Source organism: Falco biarmicus, chromosome 3 (genome assembly GCF_023638135.1).
Source record: "Falco biarmicus isolate bFalBia1 chromosome 3, bFalBia1.pri, whole genome shotgun sequence".
Classification (NCBI taxonomy): Eukaryota; Metazoa; Chordata; class Aves; order Falconiformes; family Falconidae; genus Falco; species Falco biarmicus.
Window position 1 is genome coordinate 19701542 of NC_079290.1, and position 23410 is coordinate 19724951.

At 41.2% G+C, this 23410-nt stretch overlaps 2 protein-coding genes across 5 annotated transcripts in view; one reads left to right on the forward strand and one right to left on the reverse strand.

Annotated features, from left to right (window-relative positions):
• Positions 1-15293, forward strand: part of MRPL13 (mitochondrial ribosomal protein L13) — a 38572-nt gene extending 23279 nt beyond the window's left edge. The window contains exon 7 of the mRNA XM_056332634.1: positions 15077-15293. Within this exon, the coding sequence (XP_056188609.1) occupies positions 15077-15101 (25 nt within the window). The 3' untranslated portion in view covers positions 15102-15293. The remainder of the gene's footprint in view (positions 1-15076) is intronic.
• Positions 15294-19824: 4531 nt separating this feature from the next.
• The window catches only part of COL14A1 (collagen type XIV alpha 1 chain), a 123696-nt gene continuing 120110 nt past the window's right edge, over positions 19825-23410 (reverse strand). For 3 of the 4 annotated variants that reach the window (XM_056332623.1, XM_056332622.1, XM_056332625.1), the window contains 3 exons: positions 23305-23382; positions 22117-22272; positions 19825-20758 (listed from right to left, as the gene is read on the reverse strand). In XM_056332623.1, the coding sequence (XP_056188598.1) occupies positions 20433-20758; positions 22117-22272; positions 23305-23382 (560 nt within the window). In that variant the 3' untranslated portion in view covers positions 19825-20432. Of the gene's footprint in view, positions 20759-20838; positions 21326-22116; positions 22273-23304; positions 23383-23410 lie in introns of those variants that run through there. The other variant, XM_056332626.1, reaches the window with a different exon arrangement.

The following is a 23410-nucleotide window of genomic DNA, read 5'->3' on the forward strand; positions in this document are numbered from 1 at the left end:
CTCTGTTCAACAAGGGTAGAGGTTCAAATGGGAATTAAATTCCTGTGAGAGTGATTTTAAAAAAGTCAGAGGAAGATACTCTTTGTGGCACATCTTTCAAAAAAAGATTAAAATAAAATAAAATAAAAATCTATATAAGCCCTTTAAAAACAGCTGTAGCCTTTAATGGAAAAGATCAAATGGAAAACATAGCTTGATCAAAGATATGTAAGACTATAAAATGCAGGTAAACACAATTATGACAAGAAAATTAATCTTCAGGGTTATACATTAATACTTACACCCAAGAAAAGTACCTCACTGGATATAAAATAGCCATAAGACAGATAATAGGGAATGAATATAAATTACTGAATTTATAGAAGTTACTAATATTAGGAGGAAAATAGCATTTTTATCTTTAATCTGAAGTAATAATGTAAATAGTTTTCATTTGAAAGTGAAGAGAACATGCTTAATGCTGCTAATGATCTCACTGGACTGTTTACCTATATTTTGTATCGAAATGTCTTTCTATAGATGTTTTTTTAAAGGGTGTTTTGCTGGTAGTTGGAGACTGATGCACCATAGACAAATATACGATATCCAAGTGGTATGCTAAAACAGTGAAATGTTTTTTAAGGAAAGCACAGATCTGATGTGGAAACCTAGCAAATCATTTGTTTTTGTGGTGAGTGGAGAACTTTCCTATCACCCCTCCTGCCATCACAGCAGACTTCATAATGGGACATCAAGTGGGATCCTGCTCCATGAAAGCAGGGAATTAAATGTCAGAATAATTCCAGTGAGAGAATTTCTTTGAGCATTCTTTCTCTTTATCCAATTGATTTCCCAAATTGTGCAGACCTTCTCTCTTAAATCCTTGATGGAGAGGTCTGTATAAATAAGTGTGGTAGAAAACCATGTAGATACAGGAAAGTTAAATTATGTCTTTTCCAGGCACAATTGGAGGGGAGAAAGATCAAAAACTAGTTCTGTTGACAGAGTTTGATTTTGTAGCTTTTTACCATGAATGAAACCATTATTTCCAGTGTGTTTGAAGTTTCAGATTATATGTCTTTTAAATGAGTTTTAAACAGAAATCATCACAGAATTCATCAGTCACATATAACTAAGCAAACAGTTCTGTTCCATAAAAGCAAGGATAGGTCAGATTCATGTGTAAATTTTCCTGTTATATACCATTTTAAAGTTGTTTAACTGTCTGGGTATATATATATTTATATATATATGTTTTTAGACAGTTTTAAAGGCAGGAAATTGTTTTTGAAGAAGTATTCAAATAAGAATGCTACCAAATATATGGAACAGCAGCTCTGTGTTGTTCCAGTTAGATGGATGCATTCCTGAGAGTTTCCCTTAAGAAAGCAGAGCTGTCTGATTTCCAGGAGTGCACTGGGGCTGGTGCTGGTGTGCATACTGAGTGCCTGTTCCACTGCCAGCCTTAATAGGAACTCTCCTTGGGCCAGACAGCCTCTCACTTGTCTTTCAGGGGGGAAAAAAAGACCTTGAACACTTTTGACATTTTTAATACTTGATGTATTGTAAACCCTGAAATTTGGTTTAAGAAAACCAACCACCTTTTTAATGTTTATTTTTCTGAGTAACTTGCCTGACTTCTGGCCTCCATCTGTACATCCTGCTTTGAGGCAGGGGGTTGCAGAACCTGGTCTGAAGCCATGATTTTGTTCCAACTGAGCAGCGTGGGCTGGGCAGGGTCCCGCTATTGACACTGCGTGTCAGCCCTGTGGCATGGCACACAGATTCTTGGTAGTTCATCAGCAAAGCTCCGTGGCTTTAAAAGCAGAGAATCACAGTGTTCTTGGAAAGGAAAGTTTGTAGGTGATGAAACACAAGCATGTTGGACACCTGCAGGTGGCTCTGATAATTGTCTTTATATCTTGTGCTAATGATAACTTCCACTTCCAGTTCCTCCCTTAGAGCCAGCCTTGCCAATCTCAGGTAGCCTGAAGCCTACTGCTGGTGTTCCTAAGCAAACAAATTTGTAGGCATTGGTAAAGAGAAGGAAGATCTTTTGGACTAAGAGATCCTCTGGGCCACAGTTGCCCTTACTGTTCATTGTCTTACAACATAACTGCAACAGTAGTTGTCTTGCACAATTCTGCAATTTCTAGGGTAAGTTCCCAAATAATTTCTGGGATCTAGTAGTAACAGAGCTGAAGAAGCCAGAGATACCTGGATATGTGGTTATACACAACATTTTTATAAATGCAAGTTGCTGGCAGGTTTTGTAATGAAATTTTTTGCCTGTTAATTTTTCTTCAGGTAACGTTACACAGAGCCAACACCAAAAGACACCTCACATTATATTAGAGACAAAAATGATATTTGGAGTATTTCCAGTAATGTGCCGTGTTACAGATTATAACTTACAGTTTAATACCTAGTTTATAAAATGCTTTTTCTTCGACAGTGAATTACATGGTATAACAAATGAAAAATTGTGAGAGTGGTTACTCCAGCTGTATAGAGAAACTCAGAAAGAAAACCATAAACATCTCTTCCAAAGATGGTGAGGTCTTGAGCTATTTTTGTAAGGACCATCTTGAGTTTATTCAGGAGCCTTTAAAAATTCTGCAGTGAAATAAACATATTCCTCCAGCCTTCTTCTTAGTTCTTGCTTTGTTGAACAGTGTGTCTGCAGCTTTTTGGGTTTTGAATTGTGTTCTTGTCATGCCTCACATGGTAGTGTTTGGTTCTTATCTTGGGCTATGGCATGTTTCTGTAATAGGAATAAGTACTGCCCCTCCAACTTCAGTGCTCATCTTTTTCACAAAGCAGGGCTGGCACGCATCAGTGTTGAGAGAAGAGGTGGCCAATACAAACTTCTGTGAAAGGCTGGAGCTGGTCTTACTTTTTCCTAAAAACAAACTGCATAAACCAGGAAGAAGCTATCCTGCCAATACAGCCCAGTTCTGTTCCAATGTACCCTTCGAGGAATCCCTCTGGAAGTTCATTTTCTGTGGCTTTTTTTGGTTCTCAGTAGGAATTCCAGTAACTAACTGGAGATCATTAACCCCCATTAAAATCTGGGAACTATCACTGGTAACATTTTTTTCTTATAATAAGGACATAAAAATGTCTTCGAATTTTCTGTAGCATTTCACTTAAAAGGACTTGAAGGTAACTTAGTCTCACATTTCAGGCTACCAGAGCTAGATCTAAATTCCTGTGGACAAAAAGCCACACATACTTCAGAAGACAATTGCTCTCCTCTACATTAGCTTTTAACTGCAGGCAGCAACTGGACACTGAGTGAGAAGGGTCAGTAGCTTAATCATCTTAAAAACCTGACAAATTCATGTTTAGGTTGTTTAGCCTGTTAAAATGAATTACTGGCTTTTCTCTAGCATGCATGAAACACACCAGTGCTACTGATTCTCGTACCCTTTACCTGGAGGCGGCTTACGTTGTATCTAAAACTAGAGTTGAAGGTAAGAGATTTAATAAATGGGTAACTAGACACTTTTACTTCAGCTCTCTGAAGAGGCTCTCAAGAAGAAAGTTCCAAAGATACTTTCTCCTTCCTCTAAAATCTGTTGATCTCATATGTGAGAAATTAAATTAATGGGAATTTGACAAGCAATAGAAGAATGGTTGTATATGATACTGTTTAACTACTTAGCCAGATGAAATTAGAATTAGATTATTTTTTAATCGCCCTTTTGCTTTTTTCACTTTTGGTGCTGACAGTAAGTCTGGAAAGCATTTCACCATTCCTTTACCCACTTCTGTATTTATTTTAAGAATAACGTAATTCTTTGGACAAAGCCAAGTGTACAGTGCTGTTCTTCATGCAATCCTATGGTTTTTAGCAGAATATATCACTTAAAAATTTGCAAAAACCATCATCTTACTGAGATGAAGTTTACGTGTACATTGCACTGATTTAACTTAAATCACTTTCCAGACAGAATTCATATAATCCAGGTCAAAATCTGGGATTGACAGTAATTTTTATACAGCTTGGTTCAGTTCTGCTTAATTTGTTTTTAGGGAAACCAGTGTTGTAACCAGTTTATTTTAATTTGTAATAAGCCATTCTTAATTTCACTAAGAGTACCTAAATGCATATTAGCATTGGGTTAGGTAACTTGATCTATGGACACTTTTAAAAAACTAAAGCAAGTGCTAGTTTTATGTAGGAAAAAAAACCCACAAGGTGCAGTCGAAGACCACAAAATATTTATCTTAAGCTTTGTGTGTGCAGAGAACAGGGTTAGTCACTATAAAGCTACTGGCATCACAGTATCAGTAAAGCCACCATTTACTCCGTTTTGTTACTAAATGCAGCTTCTGTTACTGTGGTTTATTCTCCAAGTGAAATAAGCTATACTTGTAGAAATACTTTTTAGCTGAGATGATACTCTGCATGAGAACTCCACCAACACGGAAAAGGTTCTTTTGCCCCCAAGCAGAGGAAGAAGTTCATGGTTTAGAATAGGCCAAGGTGGTTATTGGAAATTTAATGATAGTTTAAATATCACTAGCTGTTTCACTGATTATTTTACCAGAAACACTGAGCTACCCTGGGATAATAGGTACATCTTGAGTAGAAGAACAATTCAACTCCCCCCCCACCTCCAGCTCCCCAACTCTGTTGATATTTGAGTGTAACAACATAATTTGGTTTTACAGAGATTGATAGCCATGTCTAATCCTTGGGTTTTGATTTACTAGTGTGATTAGTGAAACAGATGAAATGTGTTCAGAAATCCCCTTTACCTAACAGCTATTGACTTTGGCACAACTTGCGAAGTGTACCTGAAATATATATATATATTGCTCTTGTTTCTGAGTTTACAGTGAGGTTTTGCTCTATGTGGATGTCTTTTTAAGTTTGCCTACAAAAATGAATCTTAAGATACTAAAAAATTTGTAGTTGTATTCATAAATTAACCTTAAAAAGTATGCCAGATAGACCTCAGAATTCATGCTATGTGTACTGTGCAAGGGTTTTATAGAAAACCAAATTATTTGGAACCTTTTTTCTTAAGAAAAAGTTAAAAAACACGTATTGTCACTAATAAGTGGACATGAAAGATGAGCCATAGAATTATCGTGTGTAACCAGCCGGCTGTCGTCAGTTAGCAATAATTCCACATTCCTGTGATTGTGATTTCCATAAATATGAAAAAGAGTGTTACAGTAATACAGATCTAGTGTGCCCGCTAGCTCAGAGTAATTGGATCGAAGAGTGGCTGAGGGCTAGATTCTAAGTGGTGTAATCAGTCCACAAAATCTTTTCACTAATTGGTCTTCTCCTGGCTGTCATCTATTACAAACTGTATGGTTATAAACTCTACTAAAAGACACATGTATGAACCAGTGGATATCATTGGTTAACTACTGAAACAAATTTGGGAGTAGTTTAGGAGTACTTTAACATGAATTAAACTACATTTCTTTGTGCATTTAGTTTTTCAGCCAAGTTTGGAGAGATTTTATCCCTATCGTTACGTAGAATTCTTGAAATCTGTGTAGGAAAATCACATAGAGCTGCTGTAAAACTACACGGTCATCCTGAAGACTCATTCAGCTGTTTGGGGAACTCTCTACTGTTCTGCAGGAAATGGGGTGGGGGAAAAAGCCAGTGGAAAAAAAATCTATCATAGCAGCCACAGACCTGAAATCCTCTGGCATGAGTTACACTTAAAACATTTTGATAACTGTGAGTTAAGACTGATACTATTTTTATTTTTTTTTCGGTGGATAACCCATGCAAATGGGTATCCTACCAAACATGAAATTTTTCAAGTAATAGCGTTGCACAGACTGTGAATGGAAGAGATGGATGTACCTTTCCTACAGGATGTATCTGGAATGTTTTTTCTCACTCGTAGTGAAATCTTAACAGAATTCTAAGCCAATCTTTTTCAACTTTTGCTCTTGTACCACTGCTTTCATCTCTTTGTCAGTTTATTAGTGTGCAGCATTAGTTAGCCTTAAGGCACTGACCTTCTACAGTGCTGATGCAAGGTTAAATCCTTTCTGAAACACTCATTGTTATTGCTGGTGAGATTGCAGAATGTACAGGGATCTCTGGGTCACGTTCTCCAATGCTGAGATAATTGCCTGCAGGTGAAGAGAAAAATGCAGTTTGAGATCTTCAAAGCTTCTAAACCAGGTGTGCATTGCTGAGTCAAGAGCAGGTATTGACAGGTCACTTCTGCAGCACTGGCAGTCTTACTCCTTAGGAGAGGCAGCTTTGAAACCATTAGTTGGCAGTCATGAATACATGCTCGCAAGCACACAAATGACTGCAGTAACTCCATGCTATTTGACTTTGTATAACTTCTTTTGAAATGCCTCGTAAAAGTGCATTTTACGTGCAGTGCAACGTAAAAACAAAACTGTTCTGAGTAGAGATTGTTTGTGGAGAGATGACTATCCAGTTGTTTTGAGCTTGAAAGAAGATAAGGTCATGTTATATCAAATGCTATTTTATCAACAGCATGTGGCTGAGAAAACTAGGCAGGTGTGTAACTTCTAGAAGAAGCGAGAGCAGTGTCTATTATAAATTAAATTTTTATAGCTAATCCCAATGCCTTTAGAAGTTCTAAGAAACAATAATTTGGGTTGAAATACATAGTTTTGAAGAAGTATTCTGAGTTATTAAAAATGAAGAGAAAATATTTTTTGAAGGATTGTCTGAAAATCAAAATGCTGTAAAAGGTAGTAAAATAGCTTCTTTAAATATAAAGTAGACATTTAATGTATTACTCAAAGCTCTAAACTTTGTTATTTCTTTGAGGTAAATAGTGCTATTTTTCATGTCTGCTATAAAGATGTATTCCAAGGCATTCTCTGGCTTGCCTAGATGTAGGGTGGTGAAGTTGGCCACCAACTTCAGGTGGCTGAAGTTTGAAATCAAGATACTGATTTCAGTATCTTGCAGGCTGGTGGTTACTTAGATTTGGTTCACAGAGTAATACACCCCCACCACCCTTATTTTATTTTATATTTTCTGAGGCTTTTTTACCTCCAACAAAACATTGCTGGGCAAAGGGAAACATCTTTGTTGGAATGTGCTGACAAGGATTTAATAAAGATGGAACTGTGCAGTGTCTGTTCAGGGTTGATGGAAATAAATATTCACTCGAGGATTTGAAAATTGGACACATTTAACGTTTGGAAAGGGTCTCTGTTCTGTCCACTTTGACAGGAAAAATAGCCTAGGAAGAGCACATTTTACATCATACTGAAAAAGAGTATTGAATATTATGGGGAGGGGGGACTCCTATCATAGATGCAACTATGCAAGTAGGTCTTTTTGTACTGTTAGTTTCTGTTTGCCATCTGAGATACTCAGAAGCTGAGGTCATAGCTTCATGAGCATCTCTTCTGGCAAAAAGGCAGGTTTTTAAGTACCATCCATCACTTTTCCTGACTTTCCGTTCTGCTTGTGTAGCAACAGAATAACAAGATTCAGGGAACTGACCTAGGTTAAAGATTGTCTTGTTTTATGCAGCTGCACAAAGTGATGTACATTGGAGTTGGTAGGGGTTGTTAGGGGGCTGAAGCTGCTTAAGTTACTCCTCTAACGTGTATGATCACCAAACCTCTGTATTAATTTATCACAGGTAGATTAAGCTCCATTTGGAATAAAGAAAATTAATCTTTACTTAAAGTACTTCGGGAAAGCTCTGCCTTTCTTCACTGACTTTAGAGATGACTTGGAGAGACCAATCTCCTTAGAGTAAAGCTTGCCATTGTGAATTCTGTCTTCAGTGTCTCTGGAGATTTCACAATTAGAGTTTTGTCTGAGAAGCAGTTCTGACTGCACCATTGTATTACAGCAGACAAATTGGTTGGAAAGGACCTCTGGAGGTCATCTGGTCCAACCCCTCAGCTCAAGCAGGGCCAGTTAGAGCCAGTTGCCTAGGTCCATGTACAGACAGCTTTTAAGTATCTCCAAAGACGGAGACGCTACAAACTTTCTGGGCAACCTGCTCCAGTGCTCAGTCACCCTCATAGTAAAGTGTTTCCTGATGTTCAGACAGTGTGTTCTGTGTTTCAGTTTGTGCCCGTTGCCTCTGGTTGTGTCACTGGGCTCCACTGAAAAGAGCCTGGCTTTGTCCTCCTTGCACCCTCCCGTCGTCTGTTTTTAGAGTTTGATGAGATCGCCCCTGAGCCTTCTCTTCTCCAGGCTGAACAGTCCCAGCTCTTTCAGCCTGTCCACATACATGAGGTGCTGCAGTCCCATAATCATCTTTGTGGCCTTGCATTGGACTTTCCAGTATGCCCATGTCTCTCTTGTACTGGGGAGCCCAGAACTGGACACAGCACTCCAGGTGTGCCCTCCCCAGTGCTGAGCAGAGGGGAAGGATCACCTCACTTGACGTGTTGGCAATATTTGGATACTGCTGCCCAGGATACCGTTTGCCCTCTTTTCAGCAAGAGCACATTGCTAGCTCATGTTCAACTCTGTGTCCACCAGGAGCCCAAAAACATTTGTAGGTGACTGGTACCCGAAGCATTTTGCACGTCTGTATTAGCCCCTCCAGCTAATCTTTCAAGTTTGTTGATATATCTGAATGGCTCTAATTTTGAGAAAGAATAAGTCAGCTTTGTGTTTTGATGAGATTTTACAAATGGCTCTTGATTTTTTTAATCGCTAAAAATAACCTGGATGTATAGGGTGTCTTCAGAATCCCTTAAGTAGAGCACGTTACTTCTGAGAGTTTAAGTAACTGTTCCATTTGATCTTTCATTCCACCAGCATTTTGCATATTTTGCTGATAGTTGTATATCCAACCTTTAACGGTTTGTTCACAAGCAGGCATTTTATCCTTTATACATAGTGAACAGTTAGCCCATGTTTTTCATTACATCCACATAACGGGTATGAAAAAAAATATCCAAATTCACAAAGCCTTGTAATAAGGATGGTCAGGGCCTTTATCTTTAGAATATGAAGCAAACTTGCCTTAATTTTACAAACCAGTTTTCCTGTTCCTCTCTCTGCGCTGCTAAGCATGTAGTTCTGCAGGCTGCACATAAAGTCTTCACAGGCCACAAGTAGTTCACAAATCCGTTTCTTGGAGATCCCTCTGTATTTGCTAACTAGCATGCTGAAAATAGTTTGTAGCACTGAGCCAGGCAGAACTGGCTTCCCACCATTTTCCTTGTAATATTTTATTCAGAATCTGTAGATACATTGAGTAAGTTATAAAGAGGCAGATCTGGAAGCTGAGAACTTTTGTTTTCTAGTCTTGACATCTTTTTGAGAGAAAGATGTATTATTACATTAATTAATTACATAATATTAAAGAGGTATTATTACATTTAATATTAAAGGATTTTTTAGCGAAGATGTACTTACTATCTCACTTCCATCTTGAAATGAATAACGTAACAGTTTAGTCTTGTTAATCTCCCTTCGGTTCTGTTTTCTCTTACAGTCTGAGTAACTTGCTTCCACAGTAAATACAAAGTTATTTTCTGCTTTCCACGGAATCACGAACTGCCAATGTCACAGGACTGCAGTATTTTTAAATATATGATTTATAACATGGCCTGTGCAACAGTAGTATTGCTGCTGTCAGTGATGGAGCTTCTCTGATGTGGGAGTTGTGGTGCAGGCTAAAAAGAAATGAACTTGTGTGGTTCTGTCTTTTTTTTATCACTTGCTGAGTGTCTCAAGTGGGTTTATCACTTGCTGTGATTTTGATGTTTTGAGGAGGCATTTAGCTTATTTTGTTACATTATGAGACTTAGTTTCAGAATTATTTTTTTTTAATGCATGCACATTCAGTCCTGATATCATACTTTTTCCCTATATTGTAGACTGGATTAATGCTGAAATTATTACCAGTAACAGGTTTCACTTATCAAGAGATAAGAATAGAAGTTATTTTCAAAATAAAGGCAAATTCAAGGCTATTTAAAAATTTGACACATCTGAGTAGAAAAGTGTTTTAGAGTATTGGGTTACAAAGAGGTATGCTCAGGTATATCATAGAATTGTAGAATGATTTGGGTTGGCAGAGACCTCAAAGACTCCAACCCCCCTGCCATGGGCAGGGACACCTTCCACTAGACCAGGTTGCTCAGAGCCCCATCCAGCCTGGCCTTGAACACTGCCAGGGATGGGGCATCCACAGCTTCTCTGGGCAACTTGTTTGGTTGCCTCACCACTCTGATAGCAAAGAATTTCTTCCTAATATCTAATCTAAATCTACTCCCTTTCAGCTTGCAGCCATTCCCCCTTGTCCTGTCACTACAGGCCCTTGTAAAAAGTCCCTCTCCAGCTTTCTTGTAAGTCCCTTTAAGTACTGGCAGGCTGCTATAAGGTCTCCCTGGAGCCTTCTCTTTTCCAGGCTGTAGAACCCCAACTCTCCCAGCCTGTCTTCACAGGAGAGGTGCTGCAGCCCTCTCATCATCTTTGTGGCCCTCCTCTGGACTGGCTCCAACAGGTCCATGGCCTTTTTATGCTGGAGGCCCCGGAGCTGAATGCAGTACTGCAGGTGAGGCTCACAGGAGTGGAACAGAGGGGGAGAATCATTCCCCTCAGTCTGCTGGCCACACTTCTTTTGATGCAGCCCTGGATACTGTTGGCTTTCTGGGCTGCAAGCGCACGTTGCTGGGTCATGTCCAGCTTCTCATCCATCAACACCCCTAAGCCCTTCTCCTCATGGCTGTTCTCAACCCATTCTCTCTCCAGCCTGTATTTGTCTTTGGGATTGCCCCAACCTGTGTGCAGGACCTTGCACTTGGCCCTGTTGAAATTCATGAGGTTTGCACCGGCCTGTCTCTCAAGCTTGTCAAGGTCCCTCTGGATGCCATCCTTTTCCTCCAGCATGTTGACTGCAGCACTCAGCTGGGTATCGCTGGCAAACTTGCTGAGGGTACAGTCAACTCCAGTGTCCATTTTGCCAACAAAGCTGTTAAACAGTGCTGGTCCCAGTACCAGTCCCTGAGGAACACCGCTTGTCACTGATCTCCACTTGGACATGGGAGCTGTGGACTGCAGCTCTTTTAAGTGCAACCATCCAGCCAATTCCTTATCTACCAAGTGGTTCATCTGTTTAAATCCATGTCTCTCCAGTTTAGAGACAAGGATGTTGCGTGGGACGGTGTTGAATGCTTTGCACAAGTCCCAGGTAGATGACATCAGTTGCTCTTTCCTTATCCACCAATGCTGTAACCCTGTTGTAGAAGGCCACCAAAATTTGTCAGGCATGATTTGCCCTTGGTGAAGCCATGTTGGCTGTCACCGATCACCTCCTTATTTCCCATGTGCCTGAGTGTCATTTGCTGGAGGATCTGCTCCGTGATCTTGCTGGGCATCAAGGTGAGACTGACTGGCCTGTAGTTTCCCAGGTCGTCTTTGTTCCCTTTTTAAAAATGGGGGTTATGTTTCTCAAATAAGGTGGATAGTGGCTTAGTGACTTCATCTGCCGGTTCCCTCAGGACCCGCAGATGCATCTCACTAGGTCCCATGGACTTGTGCACCTTCAGGTCCTTAGGTGGTCTCGAATCTCATCTTCTCCTACAGCGGGCAGTTCTTCATTCTCACAGTTCCTGTCTTTGCCTTCTGCGACTTGGGTGGTGTGGCTGGAGCACTTGCTGGTGAAGACTGAGGCAAAAAAAAATCATTGAGTATCACAGCCTTCTCCATGTCCCAGGTTTCACGTTTCCTTCTGGAGAGGGCTGTCATTTTCTCTAGCCTTCCTTTCATCACCAGCATACCTATAGAAGCTTCTCTTGTTGCCCTTGATGTCCCTGGCCAGATTTAATTCTGTCAGGGCTTTAGTTTTCCTAACCTGACCCCTGGCTGCTCAATTTCTCTTCATTCCTCCCAGGCTACCTGTCCTTGCTGCTTCCTTTTTGTGTTTGAGTTTGTCCAGGAGCTCCTTGTTCATCCATGGAGGCCTCCTGATATTTTTGCCTGGCTTTCTTAGTTGGGATGTTCCTGAGCTTGCAAGAATGTGACAGGAAGTAAGAGAAATTAAATTATAAAACAGGCTGAACCAGAGCTGCTGTGCCTCTAGAGAAAATCTTAGCCCATGCTCTAGGGTTTAGTTTGACTCAGTCTTAGTTCTTGAGGGGGGGTACAGAGGAAAAAAGTTAGTTTCCCTGTAAATGGGAAAACTCTTGGTCCATTTGATTTCTTCAGCATTCAAGAGTGTAGGGCTGTCATCTGTATTGAAAGACAATGTTTATGTGGAATACCTTAATTCTGCAAAGTTTTGGGAAGAAGAAATTGCTGCCAGTTACAGTGGGGATCACTGAGAACCTTTTGTTTTCCGTGGTAAAAACTGATGCTGTGAACTGCACGTACATGCAGGTTCACCTATTCATAAGTTTCAGTGAGCATGGACTGTCAGAATTTTACATCAGCTGCATTCTTTTTCTAATAGATGTGAGTATGCAGAAAAGTTGAGAGAATTTAAGAGATTTTAAATCTTTAATCAGAGCTTTGGACCAGCTCTTCAGTTTCTTTTACTCAATGGTAAAGTATTTGTTAAGAGAGAGAAGGACTGAGAGGCATCGCGTAATTGGATGTTAATTTAATTTGCTGAGTGTTTTGCCTAGAATTCACTGGACTGTGTCTTAATGCTTTTTATGTGCAGTATAAAATGTTAGTGGGACAAATATTTTTTTACTTGTTTTGGTGGCAGACATCTGCTGCACAGACTAATGTTGCATATTTTCAGTGAACCCATAATACTTCGCCTTTCGGCACAGATTTCAGAGATGCTAGTTCCCATATTCTGCCTCCTGATTCCCCTTGTCTTGGAGCCTGCTGTCAATATACAGCAATTTTTTTTCCCAAAGAATGTTACCTTTGAAAAAAAAAAAAATTAAAAGAAGAAAGAGAGAGAAGCAGCTATGTGAAGTCTTGCCTTTGGGTGAATTTCTGAACCGTCTCTTCTACGAGATGTCATTTCCTTTGTTCCAAATGCATAATCTCTGTGCTTTGCTGAGAAGGGGCAAAAGCACTGCCATCAAAGAAGAACACTTGTGCGTGGATTTATGTCATTTATCAATGAGCAGTTATCCATTGATGTTCACAAGTAGCTCATAATTCTCTCTGAGTAGAATAGGTTTTTGTGCATTCATGTTCTTCGTCTGAAAAAATATTTATAACACTGTTGCTAAAGGCAGTGTTTTTCAAAGTTTAGTTTCCCTAGTGCCAAGGACTCTTTAAAAGCAGAGATTGTGGCCTCCAAAAGCCAAGTACTTAGTAGGCAATAAAAGCCTACTGTGGCAATAGAAAAGGCTTTAAAAACTTTTGTATTTGTTCACACAAGTGTTTCAGTATAGAAAATCCTGTCTTTAAGCTTCATTAACCTTGTAAGACTGCAAACTAAAGAGTCCAATGTTTTATGCATATAACTTTTAAGACAATGAGCATTAAGGTTGAAATGCAGATTACAAGCAAGGAAAAAATAATAATTGGGTTTTCACCCGAGAACAAAGTACCATGAGACCCCTGGCTCTGCAGCACTCCAACATAACCCTAGACTGAAGTTTTAAATGTGCTATTTGAAGAAAAATGCAAAATCCTTTAAGCGGGGTACAAGAGGTTGAATTGGCCTGTAAAGAAGGAGAGTAACAACTATAAGCTGCAAGACAATGCCATCTTTACCATGCTGTGTCTCTAAAATCTTTCAGCACTGGTCCACCTGTCTAGGTGGTGTCTAAGTCACTGCTGAGATTTTTTCAAAATCCTGCTCTCTTGATACAGTACAAACTGTGATATAAAGAAATATATAACCTGGTTATGCAGGGGTGAGATCTGAGTAACAAGATGTGGAATGTGTCTGAATACTGCAATCCAGGATTCTAGGAAATGGGTCTTGACTGTCCAGTGCATAGTAGCCATCAAATGTTGACTGCGTTCAAGTCCAACTCTAAGCAAGTATGTAAACGATGTATATGGTGCTTACAGCAGTTCTTTCACGCACAAAAGACACAAGTCTAAATGTTACTAGAGAGTACTCCATTTAAATGGGAAAAAAAGAAGCTTTAGGATTCATTACAGTATGAACACTAGCTCTTTAGAGTTGTTCTTTAAAATTCATATAATAATCAGATTTAATACGATACACTTGGAATGGCACAGACTGAATTCCAGAGTTGCTTTCACGTAAGAACCTACGGGCTCGTGCAAGAATTGCATGAACGACTTCACTTTGCAGTGCTATCGGTTGAAAAACACTAGATCTGCAACAGATTCTTTTAATGGCTAATTAAGTATTAGATTTCTGTATGGCATCTCTGCAGCCATCTGAACTCTCTGTCTCCAAAGCAAGCATCCTGCTTCCATTGCTATCTGCTTTTCATTTGCAGTGATGAACAAAGTTAATGGTAAAGTTTACCACCGTTGTAGATTTAACTGGGTTTAATGTTAGGGTTCCGTTTGGGACCTGTTAGCGTTGTAGACTTGCAGCTGGCCTTCAAACTGAGCATTCTTCTAAAATCCACAACCTAGTCTGGACCTTGTAGGTTCAGGGAGAATGTCGTTTCTACAGCCAGTGGATGTGTGGCAGGCAGAGTGACATATGCTTGAATAGGAAATTGCAGAGGATTACAAACAGCAGTCTGTTGTCAGGATGTTTTCCACATTTCTTATCCAAGCAGAAGGGATTGCAGAACCTTTAAGACTCAAAATAGGTTTTCCTTTAAATCATCAGTTTTATTTAGTCTAGTAGTGTTGTGGTGGACTGTGCTGTTAACTTAAAACTTGCCATCTTATGCATGGGTTATTCATTTTTTTAAACTGGAGACAAATAATAGTGTTTAAAGTCATTGTGAGACCGCACTCAGTTAAAGGTGGGTTTTGTTTTGCTTTAGGAAACTAGGAGTGGCTTCTAAGAAACACCTTGACCAGCTAGTTCTGATGTCTGTAAATTCTTAGAGGTCTTAGTAAACTACTTTGATTTGTTCTGTCTGTCTTATGTAATCCAGAAAATACCCTTTTTCAGCACAAAACCTCCAAGCACCAGAATAAGGAAATAAAAATAAACATGGCTGCTATCGCATCCTTAAAGCAAAGCCACTGTTGCTATACATTTCTTAAGCACCTTTTCTTTTCTTTTTCCAGACCTAAAGATTTTCGAAGGAGATAATAACATTAAATGAAGAAGAAGAAGTGCCATCAAGAATGTCTCTCTTCCTTACAAAAGAATTCTTCTAATGTGGAAGTACCAGTGCATCTCAGTCAATCCTTCTATGTAGGATGTTTTTGATGGGAAAGATTATAAAAATTACTGTATTTGAAACAGCTAGGAATAGATATTATAGTTTTAATACCACCCATACTCGTGTGTTGTGTGATCTGGTATTTTTTAATTAATTTTTTTTAATACTATTATTAAAAAATAGATACATCTGTAGGGAATATTTACATCTCATGGAGACAGTACGTTGTGAAGTATCTCACTCTAAAAGCTGCAAAACTTGAATTCCACCCAGTAAGAGCAGTGAGTGATTCTGGTCACCGAGCTCCCACGAGTGGCGCCCTGTCAGTAAGTGATCTGATTCACTTTTCTGGTTAAACAGGTGATCCATCCTTTACCCAGCGTGATGAATGCCAGTCTTAGTTCAGAAAAAGGGCGTTGTTCATAGAGAACTTGTTGTGTCTTTGGGAAGAAGATGTAAAAAAACCCAGTGGCTTGAGCCACTTCTTATTGCAGTACTTCTTACTCCTGTAATAGATTGTGTGGTCCTTCTGAAAGCTTTTGCTTGGGTGCGGAGGGTATATACTGCATGGACTGAGTGGTGAGGGTTTGCTGAACGCGTGTCTGTGTGGGTCTGCCGTTTCCTTATCTTTCTAGGTGACAGTACCCACTGAAGTGACTGTGGTGGTGGCGGTAAGCAAAATCACACTTATTCCAGAGCGAAATTACATTAGAAAAACACACCTCTTCAGAGAAAGCAGAGCAGGTTCCAAATACACATGCATGCATACTGTAGTCCTGTTAGAGGTAAGAAAAATATTATTAAAATATGCATGTTGCAGGAATGAGGAGGTAGTGAGATGATGTGATGGTCATTTTGTATGTCCTTTAGGAGTTTCTCTCACAGTCTTTCAGCAGCCTTCTGGAAAGAGGTTTTCTGCACAACATGCTTTGCCTGTGGTTCAGCCTGTTTTATGACCACAGTAGTATTTGCTCACTGACCATAGATTGTCTTTCATCCTGAAGGTTTGGCCATCTTCTGATATGGTATGTCGTAGGGTGTGCTTGGAGCACCGAAAATGATGACAAGGAGGAATTAGTTGATGCTTACAGAGGGCCTGTTCGTATACGGAGATGAAGGCTGCAGCATTTTACAGTCTCTGGAGTTTCTTGGATACTGGAAGCATGATGTTTCAGTCCCAGCAGAACTCATTGCTGGAATACTGCAAGAGCAGCAAGGAGAGCGTGAATTTCAGAGGTGATGCTGTCTGCTAGATTGCATCCAATCCAACCAGCAGGCCATTGCTGGGAAAGGTATGCTTGCCTGCTTCCAGGAGCTGCGCAACGAATGTAGGCAAGTAATGGGCAGAGTGAGAAGTGCTGCTGCTTTTTTTTTTTTTTTTTTTTTTTTTTTTTTTTTTTTTTTTTTCAATCTTACTGGTTTTTAGGCTCTTGCTAGTCTGCTCTGTACTTAAATCTCTAGTGTGCTGAACGACAGCATCAGGGCTGACTCTTCCCTACTTTCTAGCTGCTGAATGATACTAAATATACTCCTAATATTATTTCATTCTTGATATGGAGGTGCTATTTGATTGTCAACAGGAGAGTCGATACCCGTATTGTTCTGCCTGCCTTGGACAGTAGATGAGGAGAACACCACTCCAGCTAGGCATAGCTTTTGAAGACGGTGCACTTGGGACTCGCGGTGCTGTTTACCAGCTAAAGCACCAGTCTGGGGTGGTGCAGCATGTATTTTCTTAAGTGACTCTTCCTCTCTAGGAGTAGGTCTGCTGACAGCCCAACATAGTATAGATTTTGTTGAAGAGCTTACCGGAATAACAGACAGTAAAGGCAGATCACATGGAGATACTCTTCCTTGGCTCCCCCCCGTCTTAAGCCCAAATCTGATTTTGATTCAAGTCACAGGAGCACACCTTCCTTACTTAAAGAATGTATTAAACAACACAGTGGCAACATTATTATGAAAACCAAATGAGGAAACAGAACTTAAGTGTTCAGTGATGCAAAGTAAGTCTGAAAAATTATATTGCTTCTGCAAATTACTTCCCTGAAGTTCATTATTACTTTTCTGCACAGGTAACCCTCAAGGCAAAGCTGTTGTGCAAATAAATGAAGCACCTGTTGTTTTCTATATCATAGAAAATGCTGATGTGTTATCTGCCAAATTTTACAATGTTCGGTGAGGAAAACTTGTGTTTTCTAGTTTGGTTTTATACAAGCATCATACAGGAAGAAAAACATGGTTTTATTCATAATCATGTTTCATCATATGAAATAATGGTTTGCTGTTGGGTATTTCTTTGGCATTTCAGGTGCGCTTATCCCAGGAAACGTTCCTAGCCAGTGAGTGTGCAGACTTCATTTCCAAGTCCGTAACCACATTTAGTTAACTAGTAAAAGTACTTTTTAAAGCAGTAAGTTAAAGTAAATGTTCTTTTCTGTATAAGGACACGGTACATACACTTTATTGGTAAGATCTGGGTGGCATCAACTGTTCATCACATGCTAAATACTTCACAGTCGCCAACTTCAGTTTCTTAGGCTGTCTGGAAAAATAGGAGACACTCCTGGTTATTCAGAGACTGCATTTTGGAGAAAATGTTGACCATATGCGTCTGCGTCTTACTTTTTTTGGCAAGCATACAAATCCTGAATAATATTTTTATAACTTGGTAGTGCCCACCAGTCAGTTTTTATTACCAAGGTATACCCAAGCGAATGTATGACCAATGATACGTGAAGCATTTTGGTTAGCAGGGTGCCAGTAAATGTCATTATAGATATAAAGTTAAAGCAAAGTAACTAGTGCAATTGAAGTTTGCGCTTTAGTATATAAGTTAAGTTATAAAATTGTAATGAGTATGCCTACTTCATTTGTTTGTAAGTTGAGTTTACTTCACTGCGTGTACATCCTGTATGGCCTGAGAGGGAAGACGGTTGCACCGGCAGCCGGTCGCGTGTGTCGCGCAGCCGGGGAGCCCACAGGCCGGGTCCGCCGGGTCCCCCGGGGGCAGAAGGGTGCAGTGCTGCTCCCAGCTGCTCCCCCAGCCCACGCGGTGGGGGCTGGTGTGGGAGGTGCTGGAGGGGTGCGGTGTAGGTGACCACTCAGCAGTTTGGTGAGGCTGTTACTGTCAGTTTCAAATATGGGACAGATAACACCAGCCGTCTTATTTTTGATGAGTTTGACTATGTCTGTGCTGTCTTCCTTACGTCCCTGGTTTTGCCCTACCACTCTTCCTGGTCCCACAGGAACTTGAGATTTGGCTATAGTGTTACTCGACAACCAGCCTAGGGTGCAAATTAATTATGAACTGTAACATGAGGCTCAGATTCTTTCTGAGACAACACGGGCAGAATTGCTTGAATGCGGATTTTCCATCGGTGACCTCCGAGTCGCTGGCAAGTCGTGGGGGAGACTCTAGAAGGTGTGAGCACAGCGGGGGTGCGAGAGAGCCAGCCGGGAAGGGGGCAGAGAGGGAGTTCACATTTGGGGTAGGTTAACGTGGGTGTTGGCAGCCAAGTGCAAGCAGGAAAATTAATCACGTGATGCAGCCATATCCTGCGTGTAATTTTAACAATGCCTCTCTAACAATGCTGTGCTGCCTACAGGCATGTGCGCGCAGCCACGCTTGCTTAGTGCCTTAGTGTTCTGTAAACTGGGGTGAAGCTGCTTAAAGATAAAATTTTGTAAGTTATGTTGTCCTTTTCTCCCTTCTACTTTAAATGCAAGTCCAGGTACGGAACGGACATTCAACTCACATTTCCATCAACGTTTCTCACCTTTCTCCCGGGCAAGTGGTGGGAGTTAAGGGTGCAAGAAATAACGGGAAAACAAACACGGCGTAGAAAGGTATACAGCCACCTAGCCAGAACTCGCCCTGGGATATACACAGCTGCGGGTGTTAGTCCCACGTACAAACTGTTTGTTATTAATGATGTTGAATTCTAGGCCAGATAATTTGTGATTACACAGTGAAGGTACCCGTTCGTCTCCTTCCCGGTGAGCTCAGAGAGCTTCTGGCAGTCACTAGATCAAAAGCTGAGAGGTCTTTCCTTACTGAGCACGAACAGACAACAGCCAGACAGCGGCAAGCAGGACAACAGTCCCGGGATCCACAGGCCATCCACTCTCTGTGTTGGTACAGCACTGGATTAAAAGTGTTCCAAATCTATGCTTTGAATTTAAATTAATGTGTTTGAGCTATTTTAAATCTGGCTTTGATGCTTGGTCTCCATAGTGCTGTTCAAAGCTGTTTATTGTCACTTTATAATTGACCTGGTTTGGTTTTAACATAATGAATCGCTCTGTGCTCCTCAAGTGCTTGGGTTGGGGTTTTTCCTTCCTCTCCTCATTAGCTGATCCAGGTTGTCTTGGCAACTGTACCTGCCCCTCTTTTGACTTTGGCACATCAATATGCAAAACCTCACCTCCACAGACTGTAAGACCACCTCATCTCACAGTTATTCTCTACACTTGTTCATATATTTTAAAAATAAGGCTAAATATTGTTTATACTAAGTGCCTATATCCTTTAAAATAGAACTGTTGCCTGGAAGTGTTGGAAAAGGAAAAGGTATTTTCTTCTCTTTACATTCTGTCCCCTGAAGATCTAGATAATTGTTCCAAGTTAAAAATCAAGCAAATACAAAATTAACATATAAAAGCTTGCCACTTTTATTTGCATACAAAACAGAAATGAAAGAGGTTCACAATAAATTATCAGCGTGCTCCCACGAACATTCTTGTGTATTTATATAATGTGGGTTAAAAAAATAATAGTCCGTTAACATAAGATGACTTTGCACAAGGTAATAAGCTGGGTTCAAGGAAACCTGATTATGCATTGTTCTCCGGTGAATTTAGTCGGGTTACTCTGCTAGTAAAGCAATTAATCCAAAACTAACAGAATATAATCTACTGGAAAAACACGGATAACAAAACAGTAACTTCTTTGAATGGTTCTAAGTACACCAACTAGCCGGATGCATTTTTGTAGATATAGTTGGAATAGTGTATGGAACAGTACTCCAGGGAAAGATCTACAAGTGACCTTTCATCATCATCTAGCACCACCCCACTAACAAACTAAGTTTCTGGCATGCAAGATAATTACCATTATTTGTTGCGTCAACTGGTCATGTACACTCTTTTTTTCTCCTTTAAGATAAGAGCCTGTAAACATCTCCTGTGACAGGTGAGGCACCTGGACAAAAGGCCAAACACAGCTGCACGTAAAATGTTTCCCTTTTTGAAACAGTTCAGTGAGAGGGTTTCTTTCCATTTGCCCTTTTGCGTACTGGAGTCTTGACGCTCCTTTTGGCTATCTTCCTTGTGAAGCGACTAATTCCTGGGGATCTCAGTTCAACAGCTTCCATCTCTTCTCGAACAGGAGTAAACTCTGGTTGAGCAAGATGCGGTGATGGATAGGAGGACTGGGAGTATGGGGATGGTAAGGGGTAGGACCCGTGAACTACGTACGGCTGTTGCTCACCATCGTAAGGGTCCTCAGGGTCATAGATTTGGTAGGAGTTATGTGGTAACTGCACTACTGGGATGTCTTGATCAGTTGGCTCACCGTATCCACCTTAACCCACCACCACCAAGAGTATTCATACGGTTAACACAGGAGAAGGGGAGTAGAAAATTAAAGCACTCATTAGGAACTTGACTTTTTATATCTAGATATATTTATATATAATGTGAGTGTGTGTATATATATATATATAATCTTTAAATACAAATCTTTTATTCACATAAAGGAACAGTGAACGCATTTAACAAAATTAATAAGCTGGAGCAATTGGGAACCCACCAACAGACAGCCAAGTTAGTTGGAAACCACCACCAGAATTTGTCAAATGTCCAGTTGTAATACTGCGCTCATACGCTGCACAATCTGCCTGCTTTAGCTTATTCCAATTATGGCCTAGAATACACGATGAACAGGCAAAAAACGGGTCAGGCAATAATTTTTAGCAGTGCAAGGAAGCTAAGTGCATGTACAGCAGCGAGTAAGTTCGTTAGTGGTAGTCAATCTCGTTGATGGAAAGCACAGAGCAGTTCAGCATCCATCTCTGACCTTCAGCCAAATGACCTGAACCAGAATGAGCCTTTCACCTTCGGGACTGGTAGCCATTGTAAGGGATTGGGCCTTCAAACAGGAAACGGGACGACGGGGAGGGGAAGTGAGGAGGAAAGGGTAGGAAGAGACGACAACAAAAACATTCAGGTAAGTAAAACATACGCGTCAGCTCACGGGCAGATTAAACCGTAAACATCAAATACGCCTTGTGTGGAACATTCATAGTATCTAGTGCTTTACTAATTCCGATCTTAGGTTGGGCGACGTAATTTTCGGTAATTGTGTTAACTTCCTCCCATGGCCTCTCCGTGCTGTAACGAGGCGGGAAAGTAGGATACAGAGAAGATGTGGAAAGAATCATTCTCTCCGGCTTGTTTCACTGGTTAATGACGGACACGTGCATCCCTGTGTCAGGTTACACTACTGGGGGTTTAGTAAGGGTCATGCTCTCATGCCGTTCAGAGGCACACACACGGAAGGGGAGGTCGAGCAACACGTTTGAAAAACTACAAATGTAAAACCTCTGCCACCGAGAACATGAGGAGGGGGGGTCAACACACAGACTGTTGAGATGGAGCAGGCTCGTACAACTACACAAACATGTACAGGACAAAAGCCCACTGCGTGGGACACGTTTTACAGGCTGGGATCAGATGGTGGGCTTCCTCTGGTCACGACGCTGGGGTCGTCTTCTCTTTGTGCTGCAGTCCCACAAAAATCACTGGACACGCACGTTTTTAGGGAGCTACCACGTTTTTAGCGCAAGGTTCACCAGTAGCCTCCATCTTACTTTGGCTGTTAGAAAATGCCATCCCCACCTCTGCAGCAAACGGCAGCCGCCCCGACTCCTGCCTACTCACCTCCCATGCCGTAACCAGCGCAGGAGGATGGATCGCAGTACCCCGGTGGGCCAGAAGGACCCTGTGAGCCCGGGGGCCCTGTGTGGCCAGCGGGACCTCGTGGGCCTGGGGATCCTGGTGGTCCTGGGCTGCCAGTTCGACTTTCTCCTGGAGGTCCTGCGTAGAAAGGGGAGATGAAACATCCAAATAACATCTCTCATAAAAGCGGGGAGCTGAGGCCACCTTTCCAGGCCTGGAAAACATGGCACTGAGTGTGCTGCAAACACTTCCAGGGGCCAGCTTGAGCAGAGGAGCTAGGCATCCAGGCTCTGACTCCCCTGGGCAACCTGAGGGCAAGGCTGCAGCCTTCCTCTGGCAAGAGAAACAAAGCAGCAGCCAGAGAGGAGACCCGCTCCTGATGAGCCTCCCTCTCTGGCCGCTGCTTCACCTTCCTTGCCAGAAACAGCTTTTAGCCAGAAATTTAGAGCAAATGTTTCACCAAGCATCAGACATTCAGAAAGGCGGTTTCATGGGGGAGGGCAGCCCCGGATGCCTGTGCAGCTCTCGATTCCTCCCCGCTGCCTTTCCATGCAGATTCTGGGGAATGCTGTGCCTTGATCCTGGTGCTCTAACAGCCAGAACTTCCTAATGAAGTCAATGCAATTTTACACCTGTTTCAACAGAACGTGAATATTGGCCTCTTTGCGCTTTCAGGAGCTAAATATAAATCCCTGTGATTAACATGCTTAATTAATAAAAATGTCTCTGTCAAGTCACAGTTAGGTATGACCTTGAGTCAAGGAGAAAACAGATGTAATTAGTCCAGATTAATTTTTTCCCCTTCCAGACCCCATTTTTGGGGGAAAAAACCCACCCAAAACCAAACAAAAAACCCCAACAACAACAAAAAAAAAAAAAACCCAAAAAAACCCAAAACCCGAACACCTTCTTAAAACATTGAGAAAAGAAATCTTTGGAGATGCAGTTTATCACAGGGAAAAGGAAAATAGTGTGAGCGATGATGCCATCACAGGGCCCATCACAGCGTCACATTACGTAGTGAGAACATTATGATAGTTGAGGTACCTGAAACCAGACTCTTCTGCTGCTTCCGCCTCAGAAGCAGACGACCGAGCCCTGCAGGTCTCGGCTGCTTTGCACACGGGTCTGAGTGGTCTAATCCCGATGCCTCAAACATAACTACTTTACCTGTAGATCCTGGTGGGCCTCGGGGTCCTTGCGTTCCAACACCTGGGTTGCCTTTTTCTCCTTTCTCGCCCGGTAAACCTAAGGAAATAGTACTCATCAGAGTCAC